At 38.3% G+C, this 19937-nt stretch overlaps 1 protein-coding gene across 1 annotated transcript in view; it reads right to left on the reverse strand.

The window, feature by feature from the left end:
- SLC4A10 (solute carrier family 4 member 10) overlaps positions 1-18294 on the reverse strand; it is a 180236-nt gene extending 161942 nt beyond the window's left edge. The window contains exon 1 of the mRNA XM_021399398.1: positions 18173-18294. Coding sequence (XP_021255073.1) covers positions 18173-18178 — 6 coding nt within the window. The 5' untranslated portion in view covers positions 18179-18294. The remainder of the gene's footprint in view (positions 1-18172) is intronic.

Below are 19937 nucleotides of genomic sequence, written 5' to 3' on the forward strand. Positions count from 1 at the left end.
GAAGAAAATTAAGATGGCAAAAGTTCACTTGTATTCTCTTTCCTAACATTACCTCTCCCCTCTTGGGGCTGCAGTGAGCCAGTTAGTCAAATGCTCTCCTGAATCACTACGTTTTAAACCCCACTGAACAGAGGTTTTATTCCTTAAAATCTGGCCACAAGAGATATGTATTATACATAAGGGGAAATAGTTCAAAGAGCTCGACTCTTTCTCACAATACGTTGTAGCTATATGGCATGATTTTGGATGCATATAGCATAGGTACAGTTTTCTCTGTTTAAGATAAATATGGTCTGGGATGAAAACATTTCCTAATGTCTTTAACAGTCATACACAGCTTTGTACATGTCAGTGGTTTACGGGCAGGTTCGGACTGGTTCCGTGACTAATGGGGGGGACACCCACGGACTCACGCACTGGGAAAGGGAAAAGGGGAAAAAAGGGTAGGGAGATGGGCCTGAGAGCAAAAACAGCTGCAACAATCTGAGGAGAAACGAACTAATTTACTAAATAAGATATCGGAATGCAAAATAACACAATATAATACAGTATAATCAAAATTGAAGCTAATAAATTAAATAAAATGAGAGAGAGTGTCCAAAAACCAAAAGAGGCCTAACTAATGCTGGCAGTGAGACGCTGCTGAGACGAGCAGGAGGGAAGAGAAGGGCAAAAAGGGACATCTCGTGATACGTGAACAGTTTTTATCTTTCCCTCTGAACAGAAAACAGTAACAGAACAGCAAGCAGTCCTCTGGGAAATGTAGTTCTTCTCTTCTGAGAACCAGGTACTTGGAACTATCCACAATCCACGGAACTGGAGCATTAACTCTAACTCTCAGTGCACTACATGATGTTATGATGTGGAATACCAATAACCAAAAATCATAAAACCATGACAGTACATACAAACATAGATTTGTGTTAAGGTGCAGCCCCAAAATGAAGACCTAAAAATCACAGAATTGAAGTTTATGAGAGGTCTTACAGTACTTCTTCTATCACATCATTGTAATATAAGTTCTATAAGTTCTGTTTTTTTTTAACCTAAAATGTACTCCCTAATTATCAAGAGTGACAAGCTCTCCCAAGAAGGTATTCAGATATAAGCAAGTGATGTTAATTGTGTATTTTTATTTTTCAGTATGCATGAGTGTTTACAGAAGCCTAGCACCATTTACTGGCTCAGTACCACTCACATTTTTACTCTCATACCTATCTGTCAGTTTTAATTTTATGATCCAAATATAGCTTTATATTGTCAAGATACAATTTCTGTTCTAGGAAGATGCCATGGATATACTGGCTCTTCTCCCAGTTTAGCCATAAAATATGTCACTCTACCAGAATGGATGAGGGAGAAGGAAATCACTAGTAAGCAAGAGTGAATTCTTTATTTTTATGTAGATGTTAGTTACAAAATGGAACACGGGAATGACTTATTTCAAATTGTCCTCACAATAGGTATGCTTGAAGCCCACCTAATTCACCCATTTACATCTATCTGATGCTCTCACCATCTTCTTAGCTCCAAAAAGAACTTGCACTCTGTCAGACCTAACAAGGTTGTCAGTAGATTTTAGCAGCATAGCAAACAATTTCGTGGAATATTCTAAACTGGAAAGGACTTGAATTAGATTAGTTTGCTCTCTTGATTCCTGCCTCAGCTTAAGTTGCAGTTACACTGGTAAACAGCAGACACAAGACAGATTAGTTTTTAATTCTTGTAATATGCATATTTATCATAAAAATATTTCTTTAATGAATGGAAACCTTTTAAAATTGCAGATCATTTTCAGCTTCTTACAGGTAATTATATTTCAAGTAAAATAAATTAATTGCTAAGCTTCAGATATAAAAACATGACTAAGCAATCAAAATCCCTTTATTTCTATTTTTGAAACCTGATCATACAAGGTAAAAAATTAATGGGTAGACCTCTCAAACCACATTTTGTCCTAAAAACAGTGAACTATAGATAGTAAAAGGAACATCCTATCAATCCATTCTAATCCTAGGATATTTTTTTCCTGTACTTATAAAAACTATTCTGACAAGAAGGTAAAAAAGGGGAGGGAAGAGAAAAAAAAAAACTGGCAGCAGTATTTCCCTCTATTATTCCTCTCTATCTGAAAATAAATAACCATCTGCATCATTGTACTGCGTTTGTGACAGGTGGTACTCAGTTATGTTTCTCATTTTATTGGAAAGCAGTAATGGCTCTTTCTTCTGCTAATATACTCTATCTGAAAGAATTTGACTCTAAGTTAATTCATCCAAAATCTGATCCAAAAAGTTTCAGTGTTGATTGGGATGTATTCTTCGACTGTGACAATCTCTTTCTTCTGTTGGCATCAAAACCAGGAAAAAAAAGTATTCTAATAATTGTCTTACTAATATAACTTCTCACATTCTTAAGCCAAAAAAGTAATGCCAACAAAATATGTCTGTGTCCACAAGCCCAATCATGCAGCTCTTGTAAAACAGTGAGACAATCTGTGTTGGTAAAGAGCACCAACTATTTTTTACTTCGTTCGTTTTCCCCAATATGTGTTGTCTATGAAATGTGATGAATTTTGAAGTCTTCAAATTGTAAGATGAGCCTTTGATTTTTGCTGTTTGGTATGCTAGTATTAGAAAATGATGTTTATAAATGTAAAATAAAATTAAGAAGTAGAAGACTTTTTCACTGATAAAGTAATATGCAAAATGAATCAATGTCTTAGTTGCCATTTATTACAGTAGCTACCTTTTCTTAGTGTTATTTTTCAACAAGAACTCTCTCAAGTGAAAGAAATTCCTCAGACATATCATCCATTTAATCCAACTTTCTAAATAAAATATGTTGAACCAGGCCCTGATTAGTCACTGACCTAAATAATCCTTCTGAATTCCCTTCCTTTATAGAGCTTCTAATTTCTTTCTGTAAGATGAAGCTGTATGCTACTGTCATATAGCTCCTCTGACCTATTTGAACTCACTCGCCACTCTTATTTAGTTCAGGACAGCAACAGTATTCCAAAACTCATCTCAACAACACAACAGTCAGAAGCCAGACTATAGGCGATTTACCTGTGAATCGTCCTGTTTTCCACATCACGGAACAGGACAGCTCCCTTAACCACTGCAATGCATGGAAAAGTCCTAACAGAGTCTAATCAGATAACTGTTACTGGGAAAGATGGATGAGTCCGGCTGTGGTTTTATTTGTCTGCAATATTTCTAATTTGTAAATGCATATTAAAGTAAATACAATGAAGCACACGTCCCTCCTTTCACTTTTTAATAGTATCCTTTGTCAGCCAATTGCTTTTACCTATAAGCACTTCAGCAGGGGGTCCACAAGCCTCCAGCAGGCCATACTGATCACCTGGTCTTACTGTGCTTGAGCAAAAGGCACAAAGCACATGCATGTTTTCCACGCATACTCATGTAACCGTAAAAAGAAGCACGTCTGGATATGTGTACAATTTATCATAGCATGAAAGAACTGTTTGAGTTGGACTAGATGACCTTTAAAAGCCCCTTCCAACTCCCCTGCAATGAACAGGGACATCCATAGCTAGATCAGGTTGATCAGAGCCCTGTCAACCTGACTTTGAATGTCCCCAGGGACATGGAATCCACCACCCCACTGTTCTGGAATGGTGCTTCACCACCTGGAATAGTAATATTTTGAATGTGCATCTAAGACACTAAAGCTATCCGTGATAATCCCAGAAACGCAAAGCCATGAGAACTAGGCTCATCAGCACCCAAGCCACATGGGTCCTTGAAGCAGTACAGAGTTTACATGCTGTCCTGGCTCAGCTATTGAATTTTAAAAGGCAGTTTACTCAGATACTTCGCTTTGTCTCAGCCAGATAGAATGCTAGGGTTACATATGAAAGGAACACCAAAATACTATTAGTTTAATGTGGTAGCATTAACTGAGTCTCAGGTATGCGCTCTTCTCATCCTTCCTACCACACAGCCCTAGGATAACTTGTTTGCTTTAACTTAGCATGGAAAAATGAAACAATGAAAGGAAATATTTCTGTAAGATAGAAAACCAGAGAAACCCAACAAAAGTAAATTTTTGACTCTATGGAATAAATGGAAATTTTGCTATGAACATCTGTGGCAGTAATATCTTACCTCAAAATTTTTATCTTTTTATGTTTTTACGGATTACTATAGATTATTGAGGAACTTTAGTGTTACCTATAATCAAACCAGTGCTACAGTTAATTTATAGAACTGACAATCTAGCTCTCTCTCTACCCGTCACTTTCAGTAGTAAACTGGCCTTACCATCATGGAGTTCTTTTATCAAACGTGATTATTCTCTCCCCATCAGCGAGCATACTCACATATCAAATACAAATTATTGAATACTCACTCCTACTGCATTTTCTCATTAACATACTCCTTCCAGCTCAAGCAGCTTTCTTGCTATTCCCAAGATTTCTATGACAATTATTTTCAAAATAATATAATATGGAAAGTGTTCAGTGTAAACATATTTTATTAGTTTTGTAGTTTCTACCTCTCTATTGGCTCCTCCTAAAGCAAAAATATCCACATCTAGCACATTATTGACAAAGATAGAGTTGGCATTAGTAGTGCTTCCTCTGTTTCAAAATACCAGCTCTGCTGGTTTTGCTGCTTTAACATGGAGTAAATGTGCTTTACTCCAGTTTTCTTGCTTTCAAAATAATAACGCTGATCTACCAATAACATAGAAATACATGTTCCCTTTTAATTTTCTACATCCTACATTTTCAGAGAAAAATCTCCTACCTGAGATCCAGAATCCAGGATCCTGCCTGACTTGTGATTTCACAATACCAACAGCTGTTACAAACTGTCACCACTCCAATACAGTCAAATGGGCTAGATCAGATGTGTGTTCCTTACTGAAGTAGCCAACTCCAGTCAATAATAGTGAATTGGAAAGAATTTCCACTGAATTGCAATTGCTTTCCTTCACACTGGAATAGTTACTACAATTTTAAGAAACTTTAAAAGAGAAATATTCATTTTAGCTTTCAAACTCCATAAAGAGATCAAATTAATCTGTTTCCCAATAAGGGAGGTAATTAGGATGTAGAAAGTGAAATATTGACTTCAATGAGAGTAGTGATTCAGTAAGTAACATAATCACTTGGTTTTGTTAGAATTTCACTGCACAGGATTTCATTTATGACAACTGTGAAGTATATGATAGAGCCCTGTTTCATTATGTTTGATAATACTGACAATAATACTTAAAACTGTAACTGGGAATCACAGTACAAATTTTAGTGACATATATTCTGCAAGCTGCTACCATACGTTCAAAACATTTATTCTAAAGTTCAGAACTAAACTAAGAATGTTGGGCCTAACCAGCCCAGTTGTGTTCCATGATGAAAGGCTGTATTTGTGGGCAAGTGGAGATCATCTACCTTGACATTAGAAAGGCTTTCAACACGATCACTCAAAGCATCCTTGTAGCGAAACTGGGAGGATATCAAGGAGATCACAGAATGGTTTGGGTTGGAAGGGACATTAAAGACCTCCTAGTTCCAAACCCCGGCCATGAACAAGATTGCCACCCACCAGATAAGATTGCCCAGGGTCCCATCCAACCTGGCCTTGAATGTCTCCAGGGATGGGACATCCCCCACTTCTTGGGGCAACCTGTTCCAGTGCCACACCATCTTCTGAATGAAAAATTTCCCCATAACATCTAATCTAAATCTCCCCTCTTTTAGTTTAAAGCTGTTCCCTCTTGTCACTATCAGGATATTAGTTAAAAGTCAGTCCTTCTCCTGATTATAAGCTCCTTTTAAGTACTGGATGGGTGAACCATAAAATGGATGAGACACTGGATGGGCTGTTAGGCCCAAAGGCTGGCATTCATTGGTTCAAAAATCTAATTGCAGCCCATGTCCAGACAAATTTGATGCTGATACGAACACTTAAAGTGTTTAATATTGATGATCCACATGATAGGACAGAAAAAGTTCTCCTGCAGTCTGTGGAAGGTACCCAATTGGAACCTGATGAAATGCTGGAAGACCAGCCATTCAAAAAGACCTGAACAAAAAGTAGGAGCAGGCTGACAGAAATCTCATGATGTTTAACAAAGTGCAAAATCCTCTACCTGAGATGGATCAATCCTATGGACTGAATCAGCAAGATTAGATTATCCCCTGCTTGGGGTTCCTGAGACCGCATCTGAAATAATACCTCTAGTTTTGGGCCCTTAGTACACAGAGAACAATCAACAAACTGAAGTCCATTCAAATTATACACTTCTATCATTTACCACCTGAATTTCCATTAGCTATATAGGCTTGTTTTGTATTTTATAGAGAAAAAGGATTTCTCATCTATAATTCATCACATCCAAAGGTAAACTTTCAAGGTGAATCATGACCTAGACATACCTGTTCCTCTCTAATGACTTCAAAAGGATTTCACACAAATTGCTTGGCTGCCAATAGCCCCATTTGATTCATCTAACACTATGGGAGAAAACTCCCAAGGTGTCTTGCATTACACCTGAAAAAAAGAGAGAGCATTTACAGAGTAAATATCAGTAAAAAGTCTGAGTTCCACTTTTGGTTTAATTTTAACTGAAGGTAAATGCACCAATCACTGAATTGAGCTCAAAAGTTTTGTCTGGAAAAATACATGAAAATTAAGTTCAAATGCAATTGTACTTTCCTCCTTGAGATGAAAATACATGAAGAATAAAATTCCAGGTGTAAGCAGCAAACTGAGAAGTACTAATATTCTAACATTAAAAGAATTATTATTATAACATTACAGGTAAAGATATGAGTATTTGTGCAAACTCTTGCCTGAACAGTGGGGAACTCTAGTAAGAGTTCTTGAAAAATCTTACCCTGCATATCTGTGGAATCTCTAAGAGAGCGAGTGTGGGGTTTCTTTATCTTATCTATTTATAGGGTATTTAAGCCCATTAAGAGATTTAAAAAAAAAAAAAAGACACAAGCCATTTAGTACACGTAATCTGTTCACCATTTCTGCAAATACCACATTATTCCCAGATTTCTAGGTGTAAGGACACATGTAAATCCACTCCCAAGTCATTGCACTACGTTCAGCAATGCATATACTAGTACTCCAGTCTAAAGTATTGTTGCAAGTTCCTAAAAAAACAGCAACACATTCACACATTACTCTGGGATTCTTCTAATACTCTCACTGTACAGATGAAAACTTAAAATTCATTTGAGCAAAAGCATGAGGTTACCAGGATCACCAGAAGCACAAAACAGCTATCTCACTGACCGAATAGCACCACTGGAAATGTGCATTGGGATACTTCGATCTTGCCATCATATTTTGTATCTTGGAAACAGTGATGGACTGATTAAAACTTTGACCAAAATTATGTGACAAACCACAAACAGTGCTCAACATCTTGCACAATTTAGGCTATGGGACACTAATGTCTAAATGCTCTAAATGACTCAGGACTGCTTCTCAGCCCCTACAGTTCTCACTCCAGTATAGGTGGGTTGAAAGGAAACCACTTGTGCCATTCCTTAGCCCCAGTACTCCGATTCCCTACAAAAATAAAACAAGGACACGGGGAAGCTGTAGGGCACTGCAGGAAAGACAAGTGGGACACCAGGAATGTAGGGCTCACCCCGAATAGATTGGAAGTGCATAGAGTCCAGGGCCTTCTCATGAGGGCAAATCATTCTGCCCTAACCCAAGAACCAGTGATCATCAGGATAATGCTACAGATCTCACAACCAAGAAGTTAACAGCTCAAATGTCTGGCTTGGTACCCAGACCACTTGTGTAAAACATGTATTTTACTTGAATTTTCCTGTCTCTTTCTCAATCTAGAGGAAAGACTACAAGTTCAGAAGTATATCCCTTCTTTTTTTTGAGACCACACTGAGGTGTTTCTTCTCCCTACTGGTTTCTGTTTCTCTCATGTCCTTTTACTAGAACTACACAAATTGAATAAATTAAATCACTTGCACTGTATTCAGGGTTAACAAGAGGATAACCTGTTAAGGTCAAAGAACATTTTGTTGCATGTTTATGTTGCTCCTACAATTAGAGATACAGTGTACTTCAATACATTTCTTGGTGTTGTTTTAGAAAATGTAACTGTACTACTATGGCTGCAGCACACAGAGGCATTCCTGGTCTGTCCATAAATAACTCAACTATGAATGCAGCTGATAGCGGAACTGCAGTAGTACCAAGAACACTGCAAGGAGGAATTTGCAGTATTTCCCTAATGATAACTCTGACAGTCTAACAGATATAAGATATACTGAACATATTTCAAGAGCTTTAAGGGTGTTTTATGTTTTAGGATCACTCAAAAGGGGCGAACAAAATGAAGATCACAACAATGCCTTTCCTTGTACTTCTGTAGGTCAACTTCAAAACCTTCAAAAATTCTGGAAGCGGATCTAGCAAATTCAACAAGGAATTTATCCCATTTCCTCATTACAAGAAATGTTGTAAGAACGTGACAACATATGATTATTAATGTTGTACTTAATACTAAATTTTGAAAACAAATTTAAACAGATATTCTAATCTAGAAAATGGAAGAAGCCTGTATTTCAAAGGGAAATCTAGGCCAAGGTACCCTTGTGAATACTATCATCACAAGTTCTGCTGTTTCTTTTAGCTCATGAACAAACTCTCAGATGAGAGGAATACATTTTCACCTTGCCTGATTGCAGCTGTTTGTCCAAATCACAAGGCTACCATCAGTCAGAGAGGAATGTATTTTAATGCCCAGAGGCAGTAAGAAACAATTTAACGAAAGGTATTTTTCTCTTCCTTTTGAAGTGTTTGAAATAAATTGCCCATTTTCCAGTCACAACTGTTCAGAAATGAGTGTACCACAATGCTGGCTTAAATATGAGAATATCATTCATAATGTGGAACAGCAAATAACTTTGGAGGGGATACTGAATGGAAGGTAAAAAAGATTATCCAACTCTTAATGAATTTGCAGAACTTGCTGTCAGGAAAGAAAGAATATAGTAACCAAATACTGAATGCAGAAAGGGTGTGAAGAACCTCTGAGTTAGATACTGCCACCATCCATAGTCATTTAAAGCAAGCACAATTTACATCACAAATACAGCTTGTCCAAATTCACAAAAAATATTTTGCACAACTTCTGGTAACTGTGCAAAGCCATAAGCCTTCAGAGAACGGAGCCTTAGAGTCTTAATGAAAGGCAATTCTGCATATCTGAAGTTCAGTACATTGGTGAATTATCTGAAGCATGACATACACAGCTACAAGAATACCTTAGTCCTGTAACCCTAGACAGAGGTATGACTAGTCCATTACAGCACTGCACAGAAGGGTCCTTGCTGTAGCTCTCATCTGTTACTGCAGAAGAAGAAAGCATCACAAAGTATTCCATATTTTGAATGGGAACCTGATTTTGATTGTCGTGCAACAAGAACATATTAATGACTTTCTTCATCACATTTAAATAATTCAGAAACTTTATCCAGAAAACAACATTAGAACAGGAACCATATCTGGCACCCTTCTAAGATCCAGACCCCCTGTTTAAACATAAACTATGAATTTTATCTTTTCTGTGTGGTCACCTTTTTCGTTCCAGCAAAATGTATACAGTCAGTGGTATATGAATGTAAGGCACCAAGTTTTAAACTGCTGTTCTTCCACAGCACTATTATGGGATGTTCTCAACAAAAAACCTGTTGGCCTCTAATTCTGCCTATGATACTCGCTAGTTAGTCTTTAGACAGTACAGAAGAGGTGATCAGCTTGCAAAGGCACTTTCCTTACTTCTGAACAAAGGTCAGATATGGGAAACAAACATAAGTCTTATAAAAATCCTAAAGTCTCCCCTTTCCATATCTCATACAGAACCAGTGAGAAAGTCAGTGCAAACCAGAGAACTGAAATACCCTGTGGTATGTGAAACTGGCTGGATGGCCGGGCCCAGAGAGTTGTGGTCAATGGAGCTAAATCCAGTTGGCGGTCAGTCACGAGCAGTGTCCCCCAGGGCTCGGTGCTGGGGCCTCTTCTATTCAACGTCTTTTTCAATGATCTTGATGAGGGGATTGAGTGCACCCTCAGTAAGCTTGCAGACGACACCAAGTTGGGGAGGGTGTGTTGATCTGCCTGAGGGACCTGGATAGACAGCATCGATAGGCCAAGGTAAACTGTATGAGTTTCAATGGGGCCAAGTGTCGGGCCCTGCATTTTGGTCACAACAACCCCACGCAACCCTACAGGCTTGGGGAGGAGTGGCTGGAAAGCTGCCTGATGGAAAGGGACCTTGCTGTGCTGATGGACAGTCAGCTGAATATGAGCCAGCAGTGTGCCCAGGTGGCCAAGAAGGCCAATGGCATCCTGGCTTGTATCAGGAATTGTGTGGTGAGCAGGACTAGGGAAGCGATCCTGCCCCTGTACTCAGCATTGATGAGGCCTCACCTCAAGTGCTGTGTTCAGTTTTGGGCGCCTCAGTACAGAAAGGACATGGAGGTGCTGGAGCAGGTCCAAAGAAGGGCAACAAGGTTTGTGAAGGGCTTGGAGAACATGCCATATGAGGAGAGACTAAAGGAACTGGGGCTGTTTAGTCTGGGGAAGAGGAGACTGAGTGGAGACCTCACTGCTCTCTTCAAATACCTGAAAGGTGATTGCAGTGAGAGCAGGGCTGGTCTCTTCTCACTGGTGACAGGTGACAGGACAAGGGGAAATGGCCTCAAGTTGCACCAGGGGAGGTTTAGGCTGGATATCAGGAAAAAACTTCTTTACAGAAAGAGTTGTTAAGCACTGGAACAAGCTCCCTGGGGAGGTGGTTGAGTCACCATCCTTGAATGTGTTTAAAAACCGTCTGGATGTGGTGCTCAGGGACCTGATTTAGCGGTGGGTTGTTAGAGCAGTATGGTTAGGTTGCAGTTGGACTTGATGATCTTGAAGGTTCTTTGCAACCTAAGCAATTCTATGATTCTATGTTCAAGTTGATTTACCCTTTCCCGCTAAAAATCCCGCTATAGGGCATAGCAGCTTTCTGTAACGACAATCCCACCTTGAACTGTGGTTGAACATAAGGGGTTTTTTTCCCCCCTAAGTACAGGCAAGTCATTATGGAAATTGTAGCTTTGCCAAGTGACATCAGACCTCACACTGCTCCCTCAGTCTCACTTAACTGGAAGAAATTCCTAACTGCCTCAAAGAAGTGTGAAGAAGCAAGTCAGTGCCACAATGCGCAGATGAAAGGTCACAAAAAGTAATATGTGCCACTGAACTCTCCCCTGCCCACTTTAACATCCTTCTTTACCAAACAATCATCTTTGTACACCACTGCTAGCTCTGAAGAAAAATAAGGTACTACTCTGATTAGAAATACACATTGTTTTGTCCACTCGTACTAAGTAAATAGGGCATGCCGTTTGTATACACAGTTCAATGACTGAGGCCAACCTGATAAAGTAAAACAGTAAGCGTACTACCCTGTATACTTGTATATCTTGTCACTCACCAGAAAGCTTCTATGGTAAACTAAGAAACTGATTTCGTGCACAGGGATTAAGTAAGTTTCAGTGGCTGCAGTGTCACGGGGAAAGGTGGAAAATAAGAAAGGAGAAAAATGGAAGGGATTTTTATAGTCAGCTTCATCTTCTGACGATTTGCTGTATATAAGTCATACTCTGAAACAGAACCATGACATTATGTCTAAAATTGGCGGTTTTCCCCAGAGTTTCAGTTGTTAGTACACGCTACAGCTACACCTCCACCATTTCAGGTCAGAGTGGGGAATGCAGTATGGTCCTCATTTCAGGGAACAAGGGCAACATGCCAAATCTGGCACAGACTTTGTCCAAGTGAATGCAAATTATCTTGTGGCGTGGACTTGTTTTTCAGCAACAGATTACTTTCAGTATATTGAATCCCCTTGAAACTAAGAATTCAACACAGTTAATCATAAAAAAGTCAATGTTGTGATCAGAATTATTCTTGAACAGTGGTGTCAGCTGTAGCAAAACTGTACCGTAAGACATGCAAATAAATTTTTCCTCAAAAATAACTGAAGTAGCAACATGTCTCAGATAGGCAACATGTGTTACAAGTTTGCTTATATAAAATGTATTTTCAGCCATACAAAAAACCCACTCACGTGTTACCTAGTAGTTTGTGTTCTGAGCTGCGGACCCTGTTTTGGATGCCTCGTGTTGTCAGTGCCATGGGCTTTAGTGCCACTCAGTGTTCAAATGACACAACTGCAGGGAGCAGCTGCAGCACAGCGCTCCGTGCATGTAGTGGAATGGTATTTTAGTAAAATAGGTGAATTTCAGAAAAGAGGATGATATTGATCCTCCACATGATCTCATTTTCAGCCCTAATAATTCTGTTTTGGGAAAATCACAGAATTCAAAATGGGATTTCCAGAGTAGGAGGACAAGCAGCATAAAATAGTTCACAACCTGTTAAATTGTCACAGATGTAGGCAGTAAGAAACTCTTCTGTAGAGAATAGGTTATAACTATCAATTGCCTTATGTGGGGAAAAATTAATCTTCACTGAAATTAAAGATCTTGAAGTCAGACAGTTTACCCTAAAAGAAGAGAGGCAATCCCATATACTAAATTCTTCTATTCTCTTTTTCTCCATCCTAATTCTCACTAATTATTTTTTGTTGATTTTCCTTCTGTTTTTTTGGTGTTCTTTTTAACCTAGAAACTCTGTCAAAGAATACACTTTCTGAAACACCTTGCCAAGAGTTCTGATGTCTGTTTTCTTTATAAATCAAAAATAATGAACTCACATCGGAAAAAGAAATATTAATACAGTATTGGTTCTATTGACAGTAGTTCACACAAAGAGAAATATCTTCGAAGATGTGGCTTACTCTGAAATAAAAGGTTATCTCCCCAACCAGAATATGATGAAGATAAGAAATAAGTGTACTGAGAATCAAGCAGGCCAATAAAACCATAAAATACCAGAGACCATATTTTGCACAGGATGCTATGACTGGACTGGACACTGGCCCTCCCCTGCCCTGCCAGACTCACCCTACAAACACTAGTTCTCTAAGTCAAGAAACACCAAAGGGCTGTATCATGACAACTGTTCTTTAAGACAGAGCAAGATATCATTATCACATGCAACAACTAACATGCAATATTGCAATAAAGACATTTTCTTCAGCAGATAAGACCTCAGAAATTTACCAGTCTCAGAAATACAGAAGAGTATTGACAGCCCCCCTAGGCTGGCCTCAGGACAACGCGTGTCTGACACAGAAGCTGAAGCATGGCATCACAAAACGGTGCTGAAGGAACACTGATGGTTTGAGGCTTGTATTTTCTTTTCTGCTTGAATTTATGTAAAATTGCTAATGAATAGAAGTTAATTAGCTGCACTTAAAACTGATACACAACTATAGCCAAAGGGAATAAACAGGTTCACCAGCTGCTGTATTACTCAAACTACACTGTAATTTGCTGCATGCTATTAACATGCTCTCCTGGCTTCAATAAAGAAAATCTTATTGAAATCAGTAACACACATTTCCTATTTCAGTGAGACATTGCAAAATTAAAATGATATGTAGTAAAAACAATATGTGTGAGCCACCTGCTTACTGTATGATAGAATAGATTGGCATAGAATGACAGCTGCTGCACAGCCAACATTTCAGATACTGTATTACCTTGCCAACTGGACTTAAATTCACACATGATTTCCTTGACTAGCACTGAATGAATTTTTGCTGCTATAAATATGCATTGGCAATTGAGATGAATCATCCTGGATACTAAGGGTCACTTAATTCAAATACATTAAGAACTGTATCCAGTGCAAAAGCCACCAGAGCAAATACTGGTGAGTCAGCACCGTTTTGATAACCTACATGAAAAGGACATGCCTTGACCCCCAATAAAGGGTGACAATAATGAAGATAACAGCTGTGGAACTTGTTGGATACTCGCAGCACAAAATGCTACATCTTAATACCAGAGAGCTAATTAATGATCGCATGCCTCCTCATGCTAGTCTGGAGTCTGGAAGAGTTACCATGGCCAAAATATTAGAGCATTTTACGAACCTACAGCCAAATTCAGATATCCTAAATTCCACTAAGTTCTTCACTAATCCTAGGACTATTCTTCACCTGCATTTACCTTTTAGCAGACAATTCCAGCCAGATCACTGTTCTGCCCCTTACCTGGGCCTTCCAAGATCCTTCTTCAGGTTCATGCAATACGTTGCACTGCTCAGTTACGGGTTTCAGTGAAATGCCAGCTGTGCGACACTGTTTCTAATTCCCCTCGATTTCAGTCAGAGCTATGAATCTAATTATGTTTGCAGATCTATTCTTGCTGGTTTTCTACTGAAGAGGATGCCTAGAAACAGTAAATGTTTTACCTAACTTTCTATGCTAACAGCTTATGTCTAAAGTCAGTGCTGACAGGAGATCTAACAAGAAATCACTGCTTTGGATTTCCCCAATAATAAAATATTCCTTGCATGTGTAACAATAGATAGTCAAGGTCTTCTACTGGAAATTTTTTTATAAGGATGAGTGATTTACAGTTCTACCACAAGCATCAGTACCGCAATGTTCATAAGAAGGCAGGTTTGGGGTAAAATCAGTAATCTATTTTAACCAATTCAAATGCCAATATCCCATCTGCTAAGTCTCTTTATTTTATATCAGTCTGCCATTTTTTCTTAGTGGTAGCATCAATAAACATTGTTGGTAATCATCTGCTTGTGCTCTAATGTGGCATATTCAGTTTCATTGAATAAAGCCAGTCTGAAGATCCTTGAAGAAAACAATAAACATGACTTGTTTAGCTGTGATTCAGACCCATGTCTCTGGTTTAAGAATGACTCAAAGTTGTGTCATCACCAAACTTGAACACAAATAGTTTTTATCATATACAGAGCTAAATGCTAATAGCAGCTATGTTTTATTTATTCCAAAGAAAATTTCAGTGTCACTGTTTTTTTTGCTCATTTTGCCAAGCGTGGTGGAATATCTCAAAAAAGCCATCAAATTGAGGAGTTCACTGAAAACAACATTTGTATCTGCTGATGTGTAATAGAATTTCAGTTGGAGAAGACCCCTTGATTGAAGAAAGGGTTTGTTTTGCTTTTTCTTCTTTCAGACAGATTTGGAACTCACAGACGTGAAAGGCTCAATAACAGAGCCTGGACTCAGGTTTCTTTTAATCAGTATTTGCTATAAAATTCTCAAGTACATCTAGCACATTGACAGTCTGCCACCAGAGACAACATAAAACACTATGACAAATGTAGGACTTGCTTCTGTAGCATTCAGAAATTAGCATTACAATAACATAATTGATAGCAGTAAACAAAAGTTAAAACATGACCTGATGAGATAAACCCTGGCTTGCCTAGTAATTTCAAAGCCTCACAGTTTTCGAGTTCCCATCAGCTGTCTAGGGCTTCTGAGAGGGACCAAAGCAACAAGAAACTCACATCCTTCAGGCATAAGAGTTCGATCAGTGAGACGGGGAAAGCTCAAGATCTGAAACTTTCTACTTGTGAGATCAGCCTGATATAGAGATTATCAGAAACATGGAAGCAGAGAATACCAGGCTGGCAAGGAGCCATCTGGGACCTGGGTATGTTTCTTGGCTTTTCATGCTTCTTCAATCAAATTATCTCCATTTAAAATGCAATTTTCAACAAATCTTCATTCTCTGATGTGAAAACATTCCATCACAGGTTATTGTCCAGACCAGTCAGGACTGACAATCAACCTCATGGGACATTGGACCCTTAACAGCTCCATGCTTCCAGAGGTCCTCTACATGTTGCCCAGCATCACTGAGGACCAGGAGCTCCAAGGCCTCTGGAATAGGCTGTATCCTGCCTGCTGACATTGTGATTTAGGCTAATCTATAAAATACAGAATTCCCATACCTGTCAGCTAGTTCTGGACCATCCCCTGGCACTGTAACAGAAACAGCTATGCTTTCTAATGGTATCACCTTTGACATGAGATACAAAGCCATGCAGGTTTGTTGTTTTTATTTCTGACTTACTGATCTTCGGGAGGAAAGAGTAGCTTCTGCCAACAGAGATTGGAAATTTCTTTTGGGAGGTGATACATAAAAATATTCCATCAGAGAAGTCTGACTTTTAATGAAAACTATTATCTTAACAGCACTGTTCTCCCTAGTGACCAGAACTCCCTTTTCAAAGGAAAGACTAAAGAAAGACAAATATATTAATTTACAAGTGATATTCCTGTATACTTGAAAAATCTGAACGGTTACTGAAGTCTATAAATATATTAACCACCTAAACAATATATTGCATTTATTCTTTATCATTTTCTATAATGCTTACATTTTGAAAGAGGCTTATATTTTAGACAATAGCACACATGAAAGAGATAACAAGTAGATCACCAGAAAAAGTAAATTGCTGATATTTTGAAGTGGAAATGTTCAAGTAACACTGACACATAACTGATTCTGTAGGTGGGGCCTGATACTGTTCAGCATAGCATATTATTTAGAGTAAGGGCTCTGCCATGACAACTGCATAACCTGGCCTACAGCCTAGGTTATGTACTTTATGCAAGAAATGAATGCTGCTTTAAAATATCTGAATCTCAGATTTAATACTCAGCAACACTGTCTGTGTCGATTTTCACATACAATAGTGTAACCCTAACAAACAACACAGAAACAGAAACAAGCTTTTTGGCAGAGAAATTGCTGCAAGCAGTGGAGGTCCACTAGAGGGCCCAAGGCCGTGCCAGGAAGAGCTGCTGGGAGCAGCAGAAGGCAGCTGCAATTAATGCCAGAAAAACAGCAGTAGCAAATTTTACCCATCCCCTCCCCACTGAAACAAAAGTATCATTAGAAGAAAAAACAAAATCTATATTAAGGTACTGCTAATGTTCTAACAAAGTGACACAAACAAGTCACACCGCTAACAATTCACCTTCTTCCTACTCTAGGTATTTATAGCAGCCTCTGAAATTTTACTGATATTCTATGTCCTATTAATTCTGCAACTCTGCTCCCCCTCACTTCCCCCTCCAAGAAAAAAAAAAGAGGAGGATAAACAAAGGTCAGAGTGAAATCTGTAAAGCAGAGTTTCCCCATCATTTATGGAAGTTAGAGACTTAGGACTGAGCTGATCAAGGCAATCGGTAGTCATCCCGCACGTGACATGGCACCTTACACTGACTCTCTGCACGTGCTGAACTATAGCAGCTGATTTTACAGGAATTGGTGGTATGGTCGCATGTTACAGAGCAGAAACAAGCTTTTCATTATGACACTCTATTAAACAGAAAGGTGTTAATAAACAAGCAGTGATAAAAATCAATTGACCCATTATTAAGTGACCTTAGAATAAAATGTGTCATTGCCATACTTGAGCAGCACAGCACAAGTAAATACCTCTAAAGAAAAAGCAAAGTCTTCTTTGACAGAAACCAATTTGATATGGAAATGGGTCAACAGTTGCTTAAGATGTAGCACAGTTTTGATTTGATCTGCTATATTTGGACTCTATATGAGGCGCTTCCAGTAACATCGGTATTGCTTATACATGAGACTTTTGCATAATCACTGTACGAAGCATTAGAATTCTTCAAATCAAGAATGATTTTCAAAGCAACTATACATAACTATGTTAATAATGTGGATACAACAGCATTTGCTGGAGAAAAAGAACAACTGTTTGCTCAAACAATTAGGATTCATGATAAATTGCTTGGCAGACTATTGTTCAAAAGCCCACACAGTCCTTATCCGAGAGAAGCCCAAATGCATCCATGAGCACCAACTTATGCCTAACACTGAGCTCAGTATACACACTGATCAAACAAAGAAAAAATATAAAATAATCAGACATACCAGATAAGCTTATTTTACAAATGAAATCTTGTATCTGCAGCAAACAGGTTGCTTTTCAGAAATGATCACAGTTTGAGTTGTTCTTGCCTTAGGAAAACAACCAGATTCCATTTTAAGATTTTTCTTTCAAGGATATGATATAACCATTTACTTCCACATACCTCTGCTGCTACCCTTCTAGTTCACCTTGCTATTCCTATGAAGAAAACCTTAGCAATCCTTTTATCGCATTAGAGACTAACCTAATTTCACTCCTGAAAATTATGGAAATAACATCATGAAGCTCACCGTCATGTCAGGGAACTTTCTCCAGCCAGTTGTGAAAGCTGCTTCTTTTCAGTTGGTTGACCTTTGCTCACATATGCAACTGATACAATCACGTTGTTTTTAATTTGCACTTGTGTTTCATTATCTGACCTTAGAAACAAGAACACAAGCATGTAATCATTTCCTCTAAGTATGTAATGACAGTGAATATTAGCATTCATATCCTAAAAGGCAAGCGCAAGCATTAAGGATCAGCTAATGACTCCTGCAGAGCAAACATACATGGGAATACAATCTTGGACGAGGCCATGGGCAAGGTCCTGGTAGCTCTCACAGTCTAGAGCCATTATTACCTGCTGGGTATAGTCAACTTCAAAAAACAAAACTGGGTGATAGATCATTTTTAATCAATCTCTGTATGCTATCTAGCACTGAAAGGGGACACATTCAAATCATAAAAGCAGAGGTTATAATGACAACATATTATCTCCACAGAGATACGAAGTGTTATTACAGCCATAGGAACCAAGAAGTTTGCTGAAATCTAGTCAAGGGGGAATGCCAGATCTTCACACAGAAAACAAAATGAGACAAAAATTTACTGGGTTTGTCATTTAGTGATTAACAAGAATGACTCTAAAATCAACACAAATTATGACAACAGAGGATAATAAGTTTTTCAGAGTCCATGTGAATATCTGTTCTGTTATGTATCCTATACACCACACCATCAAAGGTGATATTGTAAGAACAAACATCTCTACAATGCATCTATGCGTATTTCTACGAGGGTACAGCCCATTCAATCCAAGCATATTTTAACCTAACAATTGCTATAGCATATTGCAATTATAAGACTAGCTGCTATTAGAGAAAAACAAACTACTCAGTCCTATGTCTGGCTCTGTAACAGATGTCATACATAATGTTTAATAAGTAGTTCATGTCTCTTGATACCATTTTACCACTTGTAAAAGAAGAATGCTTTCAGATCATTGAATGGTAGACACTGTAGAAGAAGAAAGCAATGATTATTATTTGTTGTATTATTATTATTTAATGTAACATATGGATGCAAAATTCTGGCTTGTTTGACCAGGAAGGCAGCCCTATATGTTTAAAATTAAATTAGCATTAAAAAATTAAGCAAACAGACTATCTCAAATAGGAAATGAAATAAACAGTATGGAGCTCTTTAAATACATAACAAGTAATCAGCGAAAGGGCTACAAATGGAACCTGAGTGGGAAGCTTGTGACCAGTGAGGCTGATATTGCTAGAAGCCTGAATGAAAGTTAAAAGGCTCCATGACTAGGCCAGACTATGCAGGCAATTAGAACTGCTGAACGCTGCCAAGGCATCAGGCCAACAAGAATTACAACTCAACAAACTGAATGAAGGAGAAGGGCGGCAGGGGGGGCGGAATAATAATAATAATAAGTAATTCAAAAACATAATTTTTTTTTTAAGAGTCTAATTAAATATTTGAGATCTTGCAAGGGATGGGGAAAGTGCCAGGTAACTGGAAGATGGTTAACTAAATGGAAGGGTTCTGTGCTTTCATTTATGTGTGGGGGAATTTACAAGTGTAACTTGTAATATCATTAATTGGAGCTACAATAAATGAGTGATTCCGATGTACACTACTGAGGGAAGGCTCCTGCTACTTATACTGTTTTTACCTGTTAAGGATTTGTTGAAGAGTTACACAGTGATTTTTGGATGTGCATAAAAGTGGTCATTAAGATGGAACCTCCTGAAATAAAACTTTGTACTACTTTAAATG

Source organism: Numida meleagris, chromosome 5, assembly GCF_002078875.1.
Source record: "Numida meleagris isolate 19003 breed g44 Domestic line chromosome 5, NumMel1.0, whole genome shotgun sequence".
NCBI lineage: Eukaryota > Metazoa > Chordata > Aves > Galliformes > Numididae > Numida > Numida meleagris.